We start from the raw sequence: 19765 nt of genomic DNA, 5'->3' as shown, positions 1-19765 counted from the left end.
CACACAGACTGATATATTTCAAATGTTTATTTCTTTTAATTGTGATGATTATAACTGACAACTAATGAAAATCCCAAATTCAGTATCTCAGAAAATTTGAATATTACTTAAGACCAATACAAAAAAATGATTTTTAGAAATATTGGCCAAATGAAAAGTATGAACATGAAAAGTATGAGCATGTACAGCACTCAATACTTAGTTGGGGCTCCTTTTGCCTGAATTACTGCAGCAATGCGGCGTGGCATGGAGTCGATCAGTCTGTGGCACTGCTCAGGTGTTATGAGAGCCCAGGTTGCTCTGATAGTGGCCTTCAGCTCTTCTGCATTGTTGGGTCTGGCGTATCGCATCTTCCTCTTCACAATACCCCATAGATTTTCCATAGGGTTAAGGTCAGGCAAGTTTGCTGGCCAATTGAGAACAAGGATACCATGGTCCTTAAACCAGGTACTGGTAGCTTTGGCACTGTGTGCAGGTGCCAAGTCCTGTTGGAAAATGAAATCTGCATCGCCATAAAGTTGTTCAGCAGCAGGAAGCATGAAGTGCTCTAAAACTTCCTGGTAGACGGCTGCGTTGACCTTGGACCTCAGAAAACACAGTGGACCAACACCAGCAGATGACATTGCACCCCAAGCCATCACTGACTGTGGAAACTTTACACTGGACTTCAGTCTGTGCGGAATGAATGAACACATTATACAGTTTCACTTTTTGAATGGAATTACTGAAATAAATCAACTTTTTGATGATATTATAATAATTTTATGACCAGCACCTGTATATATACCTTTGAATTTTGTTAAACATAGTTTTATTTAATGCACTTTTTATAGTTTGAGCTGTAGTTTTGTGGTTTGAGCTGTAGTTTTGTGGTTTGAGCTGTAGTTTTGTGGTTTGAGCTGTAGTTTTGTAGTTTGAGCTGTAGTTTTGTAGTTTGAGCTGTAGTTTTGTGGTTTGAGCTGTAGTTTTGTGGTTTGAGCTGTAGTTTTGTGGTTTGAGCTGTAGTTTTATAGTTTGAGCTGTAGTTTTGTAGTTTGAGCTGTAGTTTTGTGGTTTGAGCTGTAGTTTTGTAGTTTGAGCTGTAGTTTTGTAGTTTGAGCTGTAGTTTTGTGGTTTGAGCTGTAGTTTTGTGGTTTGAGCTGTAGTTTTGTAGTTTGAGCTGTAGTTTTGTGGTTTGAGCTGTAGTGTTCTCTCCTACAGCTCTTCGTACAGGAGCACATATCCCGTGTTTAACTGAGTGTTGGGACTGCTAGCATACACACAGACATCTGCTTCCCAGCGGGGGAGGCTGAGTCATTGGAACATAGTTACAGCCCGTAACCAACACCCCGATTCCCCTGACAAGCCTCGTGTCTTCAGGAATACATAGAAAAGACCCAGAGCTCTTAGTTGTCTGAGTGTTGATATCGGGTCAGGTCCCCCATGGCCATTTCAGCACCGTTATGATCTAAAAGGCTAACCTGATCAGCACTCATAGTCTTTATGTAAAGGGCGTGATATGTTATGGCAGATCCTGCCTTTATGAAAGCTCAACCTCTGTTGGATCTGTCTTCGCCTTTCAATCTGATCTTTGGATCTATTCTGAGATTGGAGCTGGCTGGGCAATTTCACGCAACAGGGACTCCTCAGAAGAATGAAGGTCACCCCGTATCTGGGCTCACGGACCGGCCTATACAGTTGCTTTGTCGGTACGACTCAAGGTTAAGGAAAGGGGATATTTGTCAGTTATGGCACTGGGTCCCACCAAGGGTCCTTTTGAATTAGACTGGTGGGGGGTGGGGGCTGGCTAGTTGAGAGCCTGGGAGAGCAAATGGTGTTTACTGTCTTGCTTGAAGGGAAGAACAAACCAGCGTTCTGGCTTACGGACCCAGTCCTTCAACCTTTTGGTTCCTGGTCAGAGGGTCTCACTGCTGGGCTACCTGCTGCCCCAGAACAGGGTTCTCGTCTGGGTACAGAAACCTCCAAAACTGTATTAAAAGGACCATATCCATCCAAATTAAACCAGACACATCTATCAGCTCTGGAGTGGTCAGCAGAATAACTTTCTTGTTCTGAAACATGCTGAACTGCACTATGTTGTTTAATGAAGGAACGTTTGGATGTCAAAGGCTGTTTGAAATGCCATTTTGTAGCAGAAAATGGCCCAGTGTCTGTCGCCCCCGTGTGGATAGAGAGGTGACATGCCCCACGAAGTTTAAAGGAATGCTCAGCGCATACAGGGGTTTTTATTAAAGGAGATGTTCACCGTAGCTAGCCTACTGCTAATTACAAATGTAAGCAATGAACCATTTGGCCTCTTTAAGGTCTCTTCAACACAATCTAGAATTTAGCTGTACTATCAACATCCTCTATTCATCTTTGCATAAAATATCACAGATTCCAGCGTTCATTGCAAATGGAGGTACTGCTTCCCTAACAAAATGGTGATCGGAGTACACGTAGAAATTCCCTTGTCCTCCATCGCCATGGGTAAACCCAAATGGCTGTCAGCCGAACAGCCAGATGGTCATTGACCTACACAGATCAGGTAAAGCATATAAAAATACCAAACCAGTGAACATGCCACTAAGAAAAGTCAGGGCAACAGTCAGAAAGGTTCAGAAGTCTGGAACAGTTACAAAGTAGCCAAGAAAAGGACAGATGTTCATATTGCCCCCACACACAGTGATGAAGATGGTGTGAGAGGCAAAGAAGAATCCAAGGATCACAGTTTCAGAACGACACCGTCTAGTCTCTTAAGTTAAGGATTATCAAGTCCCAAATTCAACTGTTTGCCTCCACCGTGTCACAGGAGGGTTGTTTTAAAGAAGCCCTCACAGAGCACAGTCCTCAAATGACAGCCAGTCGTTACAGGAACTTGGTGTGTGTTGTGGTCAGGTGAGTCACACTGGACAAAATACCAGGAAAAGCACCAGATACCCACAGTAAAACATAGTTGTGGGTCATTGATGCTTTGGGGCTGTTTTGCTACTTGTTAAGATCACTTGCACAATGAATTCCACTATGTGCCAGGATATTCTAGCTCAAAATCTGGTCGCCTCTGCCAGTAGATTGAGACTTGGTCATTGATAGACTTTTCAACATGGCCGTGATCTGAAAAAGTCACAGAAATGGTTACAGGTCCACAGAAACTATGGCCTTGTCTGTCTCCTGACGTGAATCCATTAGAAAACCTGTGGTCTGAATTGAAGAGGGCAAACCCAAGACTATCAAGAATCTTAATGTGCTAGATGGAGGTAGTGGGTACCGACCTCGTCAGGCTTTACAGGAAGTGTGTCAGTGCTGTTATCCACTCTGGAGTGGCTTCACAAAATATAGATTTCCTCAGTTTTTCAGCAAAATATCGTGCTCATTGACATGTTTTGAGAACTATTCTGTATACATAGGCACAGAAAATGTTTTGAGGAACTATTCTGTATACATAGGCACAAAATTTTTTTTGCAACACAAGTCTCACTCTCCTGTTGTCTTTCAGGTGGTGGGGATCTTCGCTGGCTTCGGCCTCCTCCTGCTGGTGGCCTCCCCTTTCCTCCTCCTGGCCACGCCCTTCGTTCTCTGCTGCAAATGCAAATGTAGCAAAGGGGATGACGACCCCTTGCCCACCTAAAACCTCCCAGAGTCCCGCCCACCACTGGACATCTTTTCCCTTTCATCCTTTTTTTTCCCCTGTTTCCTCCTTCCAAGAGCTGCTTCATTAACAGGGCTGAGAGCAGGCTGTGGCCTTGGTCCAGCCACATCTCACCACACAGTGTCATGAGTTGACCCTGTCTCCCCTGGCCTGGTGGAGGAGCTCAGGGGTCAAATGTCATTGTGGTAAGAGGATAATGTGAGTTGGGACTTGAAGTGATCTGTGGTATGGGAGGGTGGGATGTCTGAGGCATCAGAGGTGGAGACTCTGCTAACAGACCACGTTTCACTTTAACTCGCTTTAATTGACTTCCTGTTTTTGTTTATGTTTGTCCTGATGCAACGCTTTGCTTCCTCTGTGTGTTGCCCAGCGGGAAGGAGCTGGGGTCACAGGATGAAACACGATTTGTGTTTACTGCCGTTGTTGGGGCTGGAGGCAGGAGGTGTTCTCCCTCCCCTGTACAGCACATTTCCTTAGATCAGTTTATTTTCTAATCCTTCACTCCAGATAGCAGCAATGTTTTCCTTTTACTGAATGGATTTCAACCATAATGTGTTTGTTCACTCACCTGTGTGGCCCAATAAGAATCCTATTGGCCTTGTGTTCACAAAGTGACACAACTGATCCTAGGTCAGCCCATTGAATGGTTTAGGTTAGACACAAGTGATCCTAAGTCAGCCTGTTGAATGGTTGAGGTTAGACACAACTGATCCTAAGTCAGCCCGTTGAATGGTTGAGGTTAGACACAACTGATCCTAGGTCAGCCTGTTGAATGGTTTAGGTTAGACAACTGATCCTAGGTCAGCCCATTTTCTATGAGGCCCTAAATTAGGCTGCTTCTTTTCCCAATCCACACAGATGGTGAAGGTAAAAAAGAAACTTTTTTTGTTGTTGTTGTTGTATAAAGAAATGTTTGAATGTAGATGTAATGTTTAACCTTGTCAGACCCAAGCAAAGATCAAAGTCTGTAGGGAAATAACCCTATGTTTTATCACAGGGTTGTTTGATGTTTTCCCACTTCTGAACAGTCAAATCATTCTATTAGAAGAACATTCAAATCATTATATTGGAAGAACATTCAAATCATTATATTAGAAGAACAGTCAAATCATTCTATTTGGTCAAAAATCCACTTTTGATAACTAATATTCTAAAATGTTTGGTCTTTTGATGTTTAGCCAAAACTAGCATCCAACACACAAGAGATTCTACTAAGAGATTTATTTAGATCTGGTTGCAGTTTTGGTCATTATGATTTAATTCAGAACCTACTGTATACAGGATGCACTTTAGGAAACAGTAAAATACAACTCTGGGTCTCACAGGGTTAAACACAAATTAGAATAATGCTTAGCCAAATGGAAACAAATGGCCTTAAATAAGAAAGTATTCAGAGGACAATTTGCTAAATAGGTCCATTATCCAATGTTGTCCAATTGAAAGCACATTTAAGGAATTCATTTGTTTTATGCAACACAATCAGTCATTACAACCTGTTTATTTTCAGGTTGACCAGGTAGGAGATGAATATCTCCGATACAAAGATGTCTTCATATCATCCATATTGCATTGACGTTGCTTATATACGCTATATCCTAGACAAAAACTAGATCAAACTAACATCCTGTAAAGACATTGTTGTTCCCTGAACCAGTGGTGATGTTACCCATGTCAGTGGTGTGGCTGTCCATGTTTTGGTTGGGAGCAGGTTTTCACTTCCCACTACTGACAGCCATTGCAACCTTTATTTGCAGGGATATCAAAATGTCAAGTACTTCACTGGGCTGTTTAGGACTGATCCAGAAGCTGCTCTACACATCACTGTATCTATGCAAGTTTGTAATCTTTCTAGGTCTTGCTAATAGTCTGTATTTATATAGAGTGGTCTAGTAGATCGTTCACGGCCCGTGTTTCAGTAAAGGATGGTGGGATTGGATGGTCAGGGATCATATTATGTTTCATTATGATGTTTAATCATACCTTGTATGCTGCGTGCACACTGCCCACTCACTGAACTCGCAAATCGCTCAATCTCTGGTGAGCTGTCTCATAGCCCTCCCTTGTGTGCATACTGCCTCGATCGGGCGGGGCGTCTTCCAAATTTATGCTAGCAACAAGTCGACCAATATTGGGGACACAACAGTCTCCGCAATTACTGATACGTATTTATTATTTGCGTGACTCCGCCAATATATATTTTTTAAAGTATCAACACAATGCCAAATCAATGATTTGTCTATGTTCAAATAGCAATTTACTTTTTTTTCCGTTATGCATGTATCACTCACCCATGATCCCAACGATCTCTGAAACCTTCCATGCATCCATTTTTAGAATTATATCTCTTTATAAAGCCGGAGACGCATCATAGATAATGGGGAAACCGGACACTGAAATAATATGTTTCTTGCCATTTCTTAAGCTAGCGAGTAGAAAAGAGAAGGAACATCAAGATGCAGAGAACGTCTGCCCTTTCATTCGAAGTAGCCGAACTCCGCCACTGGCCGCTCGCTGGAAATTAGCATCAAGTTGAACATTTCTCTACTCTATAGTGTAGCTGCCGCTGGGAGATTTCATCTCTGAGATTAGCTCTGCCCACTATCGCCCCAATTCTGTGACTCTGGTTGGAAATGAATGGGATCGTGCCTCTTCATAGCGCTAGCGAGCGGGATATGTGCACGGGGCTGTAGTAAAGGGGTTATGTAGCTACACCATTTGTCATTCTGAAACATTTAAAGGGACAACGTGATTTTTGCAACAATATTTTGGACCTTGTTTAAATGTCTAATGCCATCAGAAACCTATATAAACATATATACTGTATAGTTGAGCAATGAGGCATGGGGGGCTGTGGTATATGGCCAATATACCATGGCTGATTTTGTGGATGAACCATGGTGGAGAGCCTGGGCACAGAGCTTAGCCATGGTATATTGGCTGTATTCCACACCCCTGAGATCCCTTATTGGCCTTATAAACCGTTTGCTAACACAGTTAGCGCAGTAGAAAATGATGTGGTGTCATACCCCTTGTATACTGTCTCATAAAGCGTTGCTTTCCACCATTACGCGTTCAGGATTCACACTGTGTGAAATACAGCCCGTTTTACTCCTTTGTTTGTAACACATACTTGATTGCATAGCCTGGACACAGCTAAAACAATATTTTTGACATAGATACTGTCCACTTCTTGTATCTAGAGCTCTATGAATTTCAGTGGTTCAGTTTCTCCAGCCCCTTAGCTAGGGAACGAAAAAGTGGCAATTAAACAGCTTTGTCTTCAAAGATTGCAGTGAACCTCAAGAAATTAATCCTTGTATTTCAGTTTATCAATGAACCACTTCGGCAAGATATTTTGAGTTTGTTCTCTGAAGTGCCCAAGGTTTTTTCCTGTTCCATAAGGGACTCCATGTAGCGTTGAATTTGGGGGGCTGTTAATAAACTAGAGCTAGCATTGTCTATTACTTTGCCTGATGGTAGCCAGCACAATCAATTTAGCCTTAATGTTTGAGTACCTTGCCTGTGGGCTCATCATTTTTTGCTGACCCTTTATGCATTAATTAGCCTTTATTACATTCTTCTTCTGGCAGAAAGAAATCTAAAGAGCTCAGCTGCATTTAGAGGTAGCCCAATTCTGATCTTTTCCAACAAATTGGTCTTTTGATGAGTCACTGTGGGTATTTAAACATAAGAATTTTCTGAGCTGATCTGATTGATCAAAAGATTAAATTAGTGAAAGTAAGATCAGGGTTGGTCTTTCTGTCAGCGCAGCCCATGTGGATTTGCTGAGCCGACCGTATCTCTCTATGACAGTTACACCAAGTCTGGCAACAGAGAATTCAGTGGTGTAGAGTAAGTGGATAGTTTGAAGCATTCCAGATCGTGTAAAGTAAAAACAGAAACGTTATGTCCCATGTTGAATGGTGGAGCTTTCTCCAAATAGGCCACTTTACAGTATGACTGTAAAATGTTTGAAGTAACCACAGGCACTTTAATAGTCTTTATTGAAGTATTTCAGGGTTTGGAATTGTAAGAAATGTTTTCCAAGGCTTGAAGACAGACTGCTGAAAGCTGGCTTTTGAAAGTGTTTGGAATGTAACAGACGAGAAGTCAGTATGAGCATAATTTTGGTTAAGTGGTTGTTGAGCAGAGGACAATATTGAGTAGTTGTGATGTGGTGCTTGACAGATTTTTGCCTGTGGTCTTTATTCATCTGTTTATGCGAGATCTACTTTTCAGACTCTGGGCTCTTCAGTCATTAGTTTTATCATCTGCTTTCATTCCCTGTTGTTCTACAGAGAGTCAACCATATTCCATCATGTTTCTTGGATCTCAAGTTGAGATCTATCGAATACACATCTTCTAAGCCTTGAACTTATTTAGGTCTTTGTCCTTGTCTACTGAGGTTAATTTTCATTTTGAATAATGTTCTTCTGTTAAAATATGATGTTCCTTTTGTTTCTATTATTGATCTGTTATGACTCATAATTTTAAGAACTGACATTGTGTCCACAAATCTTTTAGTCCTGATTATATGTACAATAGTTTCTTAGTTGCACTCTTTTTGTTGGCCTGAATGCCGGTGAGCTAACGGTAATGACTCTGTATTTGTGTTAACTTTGGAAGGGAACGATTAATATCTCCGCCTGTTCAAACTATGTAACTATGTGAATGGCCAATGTGTGGACAGCCTTGGATAAACACAGCAATGCTTTTCTCTCCCATGTATTTACTGTTCCACTAACACTGTGACATGGAATAAATTGGGTTGTTTCTTCATGATTCGCTTCTGGACATAAATGCGACAACCGTATTCCTGATTCCGAATTGACTTGGATCGTTCTGTGCCGGCTCAGATGTTGGTTTCAGTAAATATGGTGTGGACCTGTGAATAGAGCAATCAAAGCCTCTGGTCAACATGTTCCGAAAGAGGCCACACAATTCTCACAGCATCGTTTGATGGTTCCAAGAACGTAAGATGTAGAAGTATGCCCTCTTGTGTTGTAAGACGGTATTGTGTTTATCTGTTGATATTGTAATTCCACTCAGTGCTTACAGCATGTAAATGTCACTGAATAGAGATGTGCAAATGGACTGCGAGTAAGTAAACAACATCTCTCCAACTGCTAGTCTTATTTAAAGAGAGACCGGCTCAACAACATTGGCTCTTGTAGTAATATTAATCAGTAATTATATTGCTCTAATGTTACTGTGCATCCTGGGTATATATACAATATGTTTTTAAAAGTGTGCATATCAGACATTTACACAAGTTTTACTACAATGGATATAAAATGTCTACACAGCACTGTTAAAATGCCAGGATTCTATGATGTTAAAGAATGAGACAAAGATAAATCATGTCAGAACTTTTTCCACTTTTAATGTGACCTATAATGTGGACAATTCAATTGAAAAACAAACTGAAATCTTCGAGGGGGAAAAATAAAAAATAAAAACCTTAATAATAACCTGTTTGCATAAGTGTGCACACCCTCTTATAACTGGGGATGTGGCTGTGTTCAGAATTAACCAATCATATTCAAACTCATGTTAAATAGAAGTCATTACACACCTGCCATCATTTAAAGTGACTCTGATTAATCACAAATAAAGTTCAGCTGTTCTAGTAGGATTTTCCTGACATTTTCTTAGTTGCATCTCAGAGCAAAAGCCATGGTCCGCAAAGAGCTTCCAAAGCATCAGAGGGATCTTATTGTTAAAAGATTTAAGTCAGTAGAAGGGTACAAAATAATTTCCAAAGCATTATATTTACCATGGAACATAGTGAGGACAGTCATCATCAAGTGGAGAAAATATGGCACAACAGAGACATTACCAAGAATTGGACGTCCCTCCAAAATTGATTAAAAGAAGAGAAGAAAACTGGTCAGGGAGGCTTCCAAGAGGCCTACAGCAACATTAAAGGAACTGAAATTCTAGCAAGTACTGGCTGTGTGCTACATGTGACAACAATCTCCCATATTCTTCATATGAATGGACTATGGGGTAGGGTGGCAAGAAGGAAGCCTTTTCTTACAAAGAAAAACATCCAAGCCCGGCTGAATTTTGCAAAAACAAACATCAAGTCCCCCAAAAGCACATGGTAATTTTATTTTGGTCTGATGAAACCAATGTTGAACTTTTTGGCCATAATTCCAAAAGGTATGTTTGGCACAAAAATAAACCTGCACATCACCCAAAGAACACCATATCCATAGAGAAGCATGGTGGTGGCAGCATCATGCTTTGGGGCTGTTTTTCTTCAGCTGGAACCAGGGTGGAGGGAATTATATACAGTTCCAAATACCAGGCAATTTTGGCACAGAACCTTCAGGTGTTCATTAGAAAGATAATGAGTAAGTTCACCTTTCAGTACGACAACAACCCTAAGCACACATCCAAATCCACAAAAGCATGGCTTCAGCAGAAGAATATTAACATTTTGGAATGGCCCAGCCAGAGCCCAGACCTGAATCCAATTGAACATCTGTGGGGTGATCTGAAGAGGGCTGTGCGCATGTCCTCGCAAACTGATAGATTTGGAGCGCTTTTGCAAAGAAGAGTGGGCAAATATTGCCACGTCAAGATGTGCCATGCTAATACACTCCTACCCAAGTACTGGGTAGGAGTACCCTGAGTACTGTAATAAAATCAAATGGTGCTTCAACAATGTATTACTTTAAGTGTGTGCATACTTATGCAACCAGATTATTGTGAGTATTATTATTTATTTATTTTTTCCTCCAAAATTTCTGTTGGTTTTTCAATTGAATTGCTCATGTTATAGGTCAAATTAAAGGTGGAAAAAGTTCAGGCATGATTTATCTTTGTCTCATTTTTTTTACATCACAAGAACCTGACATTTTAACAGGGGTGTGAAGACTTTTTATATCCACTGTATATACTATTCCATATTTCTCAGTATAGCTGACCTCTTGCTTTACTTTTCTTTGTACTTAGAATTGGAATAGTCAACATTAGTTATTGGATATCATTTCCCAAATAGTTTTTATGTATCAAAAACTTTACAAATTATTACAAATTGCATATGTCTGTGTGGTACCCCATGCAATCCAGTCATTCTCCCAAGATATTCTTGCATACCTTAAAGTGTATAAGGCTTCTAATAATTCAAACATACAACAAGCTGATATAGTGCGACCTAAAACTATTGAAAAGCCTTCCCTGAGCAACTTCCACTGGTCCTTCCACGTTGTTCTGTGGCCCAGTCAAACCAGCACCTGCTTTTCAGCCTTTTGTTTAATCACTGTGCTTCTATTTCCTGCCAGATGTGGCTTTGGGATCGTCAGGCAGACAAGCCTGAAATGAAAGTGCAAATGCCAAATAACAACCCAGTGATATATCATCCCCGGGCAGCTGCGTGCTGTTTGGAAAGCCTCCACCAATCACAGAGCCCGGCCGCAGGAAGCGCCATCTGTGGGCGCCATGGCGACAGGGTTTGATGGGTTATCTGGAGCGAGTGAAACGAGGAGGGGAAGCCAGAACCCGGTCCATACACCTGTCCTGGATGGTACACAAAGTCCTGACATCACACGTGTGGACCGCCTCAGGCCAAGGTTTACCCACGTTGCTTTGCCAAGTCCCTCCTCATGCCTGTACTTCAGTCTTTAGGGTAAACACTTCTTTCTTGTGTTGTCCAGGTTTTCTTTCTGTGAAATGTTACACGCCTGCCAGTTGTTGTTTTGTCTCTAGAGTGGCTCTCTGCTTGTGTAAATATGCGGGTTTATGAGGTCATCGTTTGTTTAAGGCAGGTGGTCATTTTTCCCAAATAGACCCTGCTCATGCACATCAAATACATTTCTGAAATGTAATATGCTAGCCATGTAGTAGCTGTGTACTGTCTGCTCTACATCTGTGGACCATGCCTGTCCAGTCTGAGGTCCTCCTCCTGTCTCTGTGGTTTGTAATAAGCTGCTAGGTGGTGGCAGCTGGAGTCTTGCTTATGTGAGGACTGGACTGAACCGGTGATGGTATGCTTTTGGAATTCCTCCTTTTCTCCAAGTGGCGACATGATGGATAGCCCATAAAATGTTTCAAAGCGATTTGATGGTTTAAAATAGGCTCCAGGTGCTGCCGAGCCAGTGTGGACCGAGCCGGTCTGGACCGAGCTGGTGTGGACTGAGCTGGTCCCAGAGAACACTGAGAGCACAGCTTTGCTTGGATAATTTCGCAAGTGAACTGCAAGCAGTTGTGGTTCTGAGTTACCGTGTGTTTGAGATAACGATGTCACATTAATATTGACAGATGTCCGTGTATACTCAGACCCATGGTCAGGTAATGTGTGTTCATCAGTCTCACTGATGAAGTTCATAATTTCTTCAAATAAGCTAAACATGACTTCATCAGTTTGCCAGCAATTACTGAAATGTTCTCACTTTTAAAGGTGTCTGTGATAAACTACATTTGGTTCTTATTTTTCTTAATTTTCTTAATTTGAATTGAATTACATTGAATTAAAGTGGATATTTTTGTCCTCCCTGTTTTGTTCAGCATGTCTTTTAATATCATTAGCACTTAAACTTGCTACTGAACGTCATTAAATATGCTGCTTCTATTTTGTTCTCACCACCTCCTACAGCAGATTACATTCAGAGCAAGAAATGTATATAAAAATGAATATCAGATATCATAGCATTGTCTAGAAAGGTAGCTACATTTTACTTGTTCACTAACCCAGTGAAATTTATGTTTTTGTCTGCCTGAATATAAATGTTATGTTGGTCTCACAGCTCTTCATACGTTTTACAATGTTATCCAAATTGGTACATAATGTATACTTAGCAGTTTAGTGTTTCTTCTGTGCTTGGATCTTTTTGGGCCTTGACTTGAGTAGGTTAATGCAGTGGATCAGTTTGCCAGGAGAGGGAACTAAAGTGCCGTCATCGAAAACACAGAGAACATGAAGACCACCGCCTCACCCTGTCGTGAACTCACCAAAGGCTGTTCCATAGTACAACCTTCTAAACAGCATCATGTCCACTAGTGAGGACTCGTCTATTGAGTGTTATAAACAAGGTTGTCTGAATGCTGATTGGCTGATAGGTGTGACATCACTTTTTACTGCTCTGTTTGTGTTGGTGACTGGTTTATAACAGTAATAGTGTATCTGGGGTTTGCCTTGGTACCCAACCCCCTCGTGCCTTATTGCATATGTGTTTCAAATAGTTAAGCAACGTGTAGAGCTGATATTTCTCATTCTGCATGACAGCACACAATGTTTACCACACTTTATTCCTCAGTGCTTCAACCGCCTGTAACCTAGCTACACACTGGATTGTTATGGATGGTGTTGATTATTCTGAGGTCAGGGGAGACATACATGGCCTTCACATGTCTGCAGGGTTCGTCTGTTTCCCACACAGAGCAATAGAGTCAGCACAGGTTGCCATCAGGGGCTGCCCCTAAAGGTCAAAGGTTAATAATGTGGGGTGGGTGATGTGACTCAAGCTTTGACCAGAGGCTATTGTGCAGGACATCAGATGGCATGTTGATAAGTTTACTCCCAGCATGCTACAGTGCAGCTCTTTGTCCACGCCACCCATGACACCTATTAACTTCCTGTGGTTCAGCATGGCCTTGGTCCTGTCTCGCTGTGAAATTAGCCGAAGAAGAAGAAAACACTTGATGGCCTGTGACCAACAAAGGATGCACTTATTTGTGGTTTTCCAAAGGTCTTCTTGCGCCCTTGACGAAATTTCTGCAAATGGTCACAAACAATATAGGCAATTCAGTCAATTCTGGGGCTGACATTTAGCCAAAGGCATTTTCTCCTGTGCTGCAAGGCATTGGTGAAATGAGCTAGTAATTCCTTTGAGTATTCTGACAGGAACTGGGACCTTTTCCTACCATGACCACATACTAGGTCAGGTATTGATCGGATGGATAGTAATTGCTTTTTCAGATGTCAGATAACCTAAATAACCACCACAACCTTATATAGTTCAACCGTCTTCCTACCAAACATGGAACTCCTAAATGTCAAAACACAAAAGGTAGGGCATCCGTGACCTCCAGAAGACGCTGTTATGAAACAAGTATCAATGGTGTTGACACGTCTCCTCTGCGTGGGGGTGTTCCTACGCACAGTGCTCTGTCCTGGCCATCTCTGAGTGCCTGCAGTCATTCACCTGAGTCTTCTGGGCTGTTCCTGACATGTCAGCCGGTCTCTGTGGAGATGTGCTGTGCTTTAGGGGAAAGCAGCCCTGTTTTTGTCTGTCCTGATGCCTCCTCAGACCTCAGCCAGCCAGAGGAATTTCTTGTTAGCAAACGGAGGCGCATGCAGATGCATTGACATGTTTCAGATGGATGTTGCCAAGGCGCTCTGCTAACAACCTTTCTGAGACTTAGTTTGATTCCACTGAAGATTGATTATTTTTAAATGTAGCGACATGAAGAGATATAAAGGGATTTTGTGTGATGGAGGTTACGGTCTGGTTCTTATTGACATGCGTTGCAAAAGCTCCAGTTACAAATCAACATTTAGTGTTAAATTATCACACGAGTGCTTTGTTGAGTTTTGTATTTTAGGACATTACACCGGCTGGCCTACTTTATGAACGTATTAATGGGACATCAGGGATTAAGGTAAATTTAAGTTAACTTCCCTGAAATGTCCAAATACACTGATTGTGAATCTCCTACTTGTATTCAGGAATGTTACAGTGCAGATTTCTGTTAAATCTGGGAAAAATAGAAAACTTCAAATCACATCAGGTTGGTTTGCAGAATGAATGCATCTTATTGATTTTCACAAGTTTGCATTTTTATTCAACTGCAGCCTACATTCATATACTTTGAGTTATGGGTGCACAAATGCTGTGCAATAGAATAATTAATATAAATGAAAAAACCCACTAAGAACAATTTCAAACAACGACCAGGTGGGTAGTCTGTAGAAAACACAGGCCAATCAATAAAACTCAATCAAATTTATTTATAAAGCCCTTTTTACATAAGCAGTTGTCACAAATTGCTTTTACAAAGTAGTTTTCATCCTGAATTACTGAAATTTAAATGATTCCATAGGCCATGGATGGCAGTAAAACATCCAAAAATATGACGTGTAATTTTGTTGATTGGCTATTCTCAGAAAATGTTGTTGCCCTAATATTAATTATTATTATTATTGCTACATCTAAAATGCTGAATGTGTAGGCCAGGCCATTGTTCTCAGCTTCGTGGGACATTTTTTTATTTCAGGAAATTAGCTTTTGAATAACAAACATATTCTTGGAGAATTTGTAGAATCTATAAATAGTTTTGGTGAGGAGTTGTTCTGTGTGACACAACAAGGCAACTTAAAAAAATATGCCTGTCTTTTTCGGACAGTGAGCTCAGGTCATCTGACGGTTCAACAGAACTCCAAAAAGAGAGACAGATATGAAATCATAGCCCAGCATATATCAGTGTTGCCCATCACATAAATGTAACGTAAACAACTGTAACTTCAGACAGACTGGGCCTAGCCCCCTGGCGCAGTACTACAGCAGAGTAAAACCAGGGGCTGTGTCTAGGGGGTTCACCACCTTGGTCTCTTCCATTGTGCCAGCATCTCTTTTAGGCTGACATTCTGCCTTTTCATTCCCCCACATTGAACACAGCGCCTCAGACACACCTTGAACACAGCACCTCAGACACACCTTGAACACAGCGCCTCAGACACACCTTGAACACAGCGCCTCAGACACACCTTGAACACAGCGCCTCAGACACACTTGAACACAGCGCCTGAGACACCACTTGGGTTTATAATGCATCTCACCATGATCCAACATTTCCAACATGGCACTGATTTGATATACCATGGGATTGAATGTGCAATTTTTTTATTTTTTTATAGCTGTTAGCTTAGCAGTTAGTGCAAATCACCAGCAACCGAAAGTCTTGGAGGAAGATGTGGCAGCTACCTGCATCTCTTCAATTCAGATTTGTCTCAAACACCCAGAAGATCTCTCGTACTGAAAGACATGTAATGCAACATCTATGAACAGTGATTGCTGAATGCAATGTTTTTTTATATACGGGTACCTAAAATACTATGGAGATGAATGGCATCATGAATACCACATACCAGGACATTTAAGCCAATGGCGGGGGTGGGTTCCCATAAAACTAGATGCATAGCCACAGGCAGTATTTTAGGTTTTTGGTGAACACCTTGGAAAATATTGGCTGACTCGATGCCACAGCAGTCCATAGATTGTCTCAGCCTGTCATGTGTCTCCATTACTCTCTGATGGGATCACTGTGATTGGATGTGGCAGTAATCAAAACCCCACAGATCTCATCGCTCCCAGACACACACCTGTCCCCTCAAGTTTTGTGTGGATTTTGCTTGGCATTTCTTATTAAAAACTCTACAAAACATGTAAAATACCTGTGACAACAAAGCCTTCCCCATAAACACTGCCAAGTTGACTGACAGATCAACAGTCATGCGGTAAGTGTGTTGTTAATAGCTGGCACCTCCATTGCAACAACACAGGTGTCTCTGAAGGTTAAGGAAAAGCCTCAGATGCAATTGACAAGGCTGCGATACTACTGTCTCTGTTGAATGAAGTTGATGTCAAACTAATGGCAATGTGCGCGAGAAAAATCAAAAAACAACTTCCATCGTGAACGCTGGCGGTCATGTCATGGTGACAGTCTGTCTGCATTTGGAGACTTACATGTAATGTTGAAACGCATTTAGGTTCCTACAAAAAAAGGTCTATCGTTGCTGCTTCATCCTTAGCAGTTCCACATTTCTCACAGCCTATGTTAAATGCAAAACAGTGACTAACGGTTATACCAGGTTCTTAACTCTGGCTTTAATAATGCTGGAGTGTGCCCTCTGTCACGGGGAAACTTTTTGAAAAGCAAGTTTAACAGGCCGTGAAAGGGTGGCACAGATGGCTACATCCTAGGTGGTAATTATCAACCACTTCCTCCCAACAACAAGCAAAGGTGTTGCCGTCAGGTCAGACTGCTGACACTTTCCTCCAGTCAACTCCAAACGATGGAGGTCTTCAGCCACGGAGACGGCTGGCAAACGGTGTCACAGGTCATGCGTCCATAAAAGGATGATTTCTAGCTTCACTGCACATAATTTCCTCCCCTGAAGGAAGTTTATATTAAGGCCTGACAGTAATGGGCTGGAACTAGTGTTTTACAGGTATTTTGTCACCGTTGCGGTTGTAGCTGGCAGACACATTGCTACACGACCCAGTTTAAATCATCTCGTCTCGGCGAGCTGTTGGTAATTAAGCACGCTTACGCCAAGTTAAGCGAGCATGGGTTGTTCTTGAAGAGCTTAACTGTTTATTTAGGTGTCGATCTATTGAAAGTAAAGGTGACAGTTAATTTGAATCCTCTTTTGATTTGCGTGAAAATAATACTCTACAAGGTGGTAGCAGCTCCCCTCATACAAGAGTGCGCATGCAAAAATATGTAAATGCTGCCCATATTAGAATCTTTGTCTGCTTGTCATTCTCACATGGGACACATCAAAGCCATATGACCTGATTTTGCACCTGCTGTTTAATTAAATTTACAAGACAGACACAGACTCCACTCCTGGTGATGTACAAATCTGGTTTTATTACCCAGGCCTTGTAATTTACAAGACAGTTGACTGCTGTGTGGTAATGGTACCTGCCACAGAGTCATCCACCAAAATGATGACCCAAACCCCAGAAACACTCACTGTACTATTCAGAAATATGCCTTGAATCTGGAGTGTCTGGTTGGTAGTAATGCCTAAAGGGTTTGGTTTTTGTCCGAAGGTCTTTGTATTGTGTCTATTGAATTTAGAAAAATGTACTTATGAATAAATTCATGTATAGATTAGTTGAACTGGTTTAGCCGATCAGAAACCCAAATAACTTGTTTTACTCCAGTATTTGAAAACCACAATTTTAAAACACAACAGTGTCAAAACGTGATTCAAACTATAATGTTGATATCATGGTCAGTCCTTGCTTCAGAAACTCAGAACACCCTGACTCATGTCAGGTTGTTCATTTTCTCTGACTCATGTCAGGTTGTTCATTTCTCTGACTCATGTCAGGTTGTTCATTTCTCTGACTTATGTCAGGTTGTTCATTTCTCTGACTCATGTCAGGTTGTTCATTTCTCTGACTCATGTCAGGTTGTTCATTTTCTCTGACTCATGTCAGGTTGTTCATTTTCTCTGACTCATGTCAGGTTGTTCATTTCTCTGACTCATGTCAGGTTGTTCATTTCTCTGACTCATGTCAGGTTGTTCATTTTCTCTGACTCATGTCAGGTTGTTCATTTCTCTGACTCATGTCAGGTTGTTCATTTCTCTGACTCATGTCAGGTTGTTCATTTTCTCTGACTCATGTCAGGTTGTTCATTTTCTCTGACTCATGTCAGGTTGTTCATTTCTCTGACTCATGTCAGGTTGTTCATTTCTCTGACTCATGTCAGGTTGTTCATTTTCTCTGACTCATGTCAGGTTGTTCATTTTCTCTGACTCATGTCAGGTTGTTCATTTCTCTGACTCATGTCAGGTTGTTCATTTCTCTGACTCATGTCAGGTTGTTCATTTCTCTGACTTATGTCAGGTTGTTCATTTCTCTGACTCATGTCAGGTTGTTCATTTCTCTGACTCATGTCAGGTTGTTCATTTTCTCTGACTCATGTCAGGTTGTTCATTTTCTCTGACTCATGTCAGGTTGTTCATTTCTCTGACTCATGTCAGGTTGTTCATTTCTCTGACTCATGTCAGGTTGTTCATTTTCTCTGACTCATGTCAGGTTGTTCATTTCTCTGACTCATGTCAGGTTGTTCATTTCTCTGACTCATGTCAGGTTGTTCATTTTCTCTGACTCATGTCAGGTTGTTCATTTTCTCTGACTCATGTCAGGTTGTTCATTTCTCTGACTCATGTCAGGTTGTTCATTTCTCTGACTCATGTCAGGTTGTTCATTTTCTCTGACTCATGTCAGGTTGTTCATTTTCTCTGACTCATGTCAGGTTGTTCATTTCTCTGACTCATGTCAGGTTGTTCATTTCTCTGACTCATGTCAGGTTGTTCATTTCTCTGACTCATGTCAGGTTGTTCATTTCTCTGACTCATGTCAGGTTGTTCATTTCTCTGACTCATGTCAGGTTGTTCATTTCTCTGACTCATGTCAGGTTGTTAATTTCTCTGACTCATGTCAGGTTGTTCATTTCTCTGACTCATGTCAGGTTGTTCATTTTCTCTGACTCATGTCAGGTTGTTCATTTTCTCTGACTCATGTCAGGTTGTTCATTTCTCTGACTCATGTCAGGTTGTTCATTTCTCTGACTCATGTCAGGTTGTTCATTTTCTCTGACTCATGTCAGGTTGTTCATTTCTCTGACTCATGTCAGGTTGTTCATTTCTCTGACTCATGTCAGGTTGTTCATTTCTCTGACTCATGTCAGGTTGTTCATTTTCTCTGACTCATGTCAGGTTGTTCATTTCTCTGACTCATGTCAGGTTGTTCATTTCTCTGGCCCTGTCACTTGGCTTTTACTTGGCATGTGATTGGTTATTGTTTCTTATAACTGCTGATTCCCACTTTAAGCTTTGCTGTAGTTCTAGTGTGAAATGCACATGATTTTTCCAGTAGTATCATGAATCCATGGATTGATCCATGATTGTTACATTCAATGTGTTCCACTCCAAATAATAAGTGATTCATTATGATTATTATGGTCCTATTTAATCAGGGTTTATGTCCTTTCATTTATTTGTGATTGGCCACTCATTGACCCAGCACAATATAACATTGCAATTACATTGGAATAAACATTTCTTGCCAGCGATTTTCTTTTCTAAAACTACACAATTTGAAATGAATTTCAATAAAAAGCATTCTTCCGTTCAAAAATGGGCTGGTGTCTGGGTGAAGTATGCAAATGTATGGTTGCATGTGATTCAGGAACATGCCCCCGGTCGCAGAGGACTGTGCTTCTCAGGCAATCCATAATAGATGCTGAAATTTGGCAAGCGGTCGAGCCTTATGGTCCGTTCTTACTCCTACAGCTGCTTGTTTTCCCAGAACTCATCTGTGCTGACCAAGTTGTGTGTGTGAGCGCGTGTGTGAGCGCGTGTGTGAGCGTGTGTGTGCGTATGTCACT

The 19765-nt window shown here is 41.3% G+C and overlaps 1 protein-coding gene across 2 annotated transcripts in view; it reads left to right on the top strand.

Annotated features, from left to right (window-relative positions):
* rnf144aa (ring finger protein 144aa) overlaps positions 1-8410 on the top strand; it is a 44832-nt gene extending 36422 nt beyond the window's left edge. For both annotated transcript variants that reach the window (XM_010898130.3, XM_010898132.3), the window contains exon 8: positions 3476-8410. In XM_010898130.3, the coding sequence (XP_010896432.1) occupies positions 3476-3607 (132 nt within the window). In that variant the 3' untranslated portion in view covers positions 3608-8410. The remainder of the gene's footprint in view (positions 1-3475) is intronic.
* Positions 8411-19765: the final 11355 nt, after the last annotated feature.

This window comes from Esox lucius, chromosome 15 (genome assembly GCF_011004845.1).
Source record: "Esox lucius isolate fEsoLuc1 chromosome 15, fEsoLuc1.pri, whole genome shotgun sequence".
Taxonomy (NCBI): Eukaryota; Metazoa; Chordata; class Actinopteri; order Esociformes; family Esocidae; genus Esox; species Esox lucius.
Note: the sequence above shows the minus strand (reverse complement) of the source record. Positions and strands in the feature narration are given on the sequence as shown.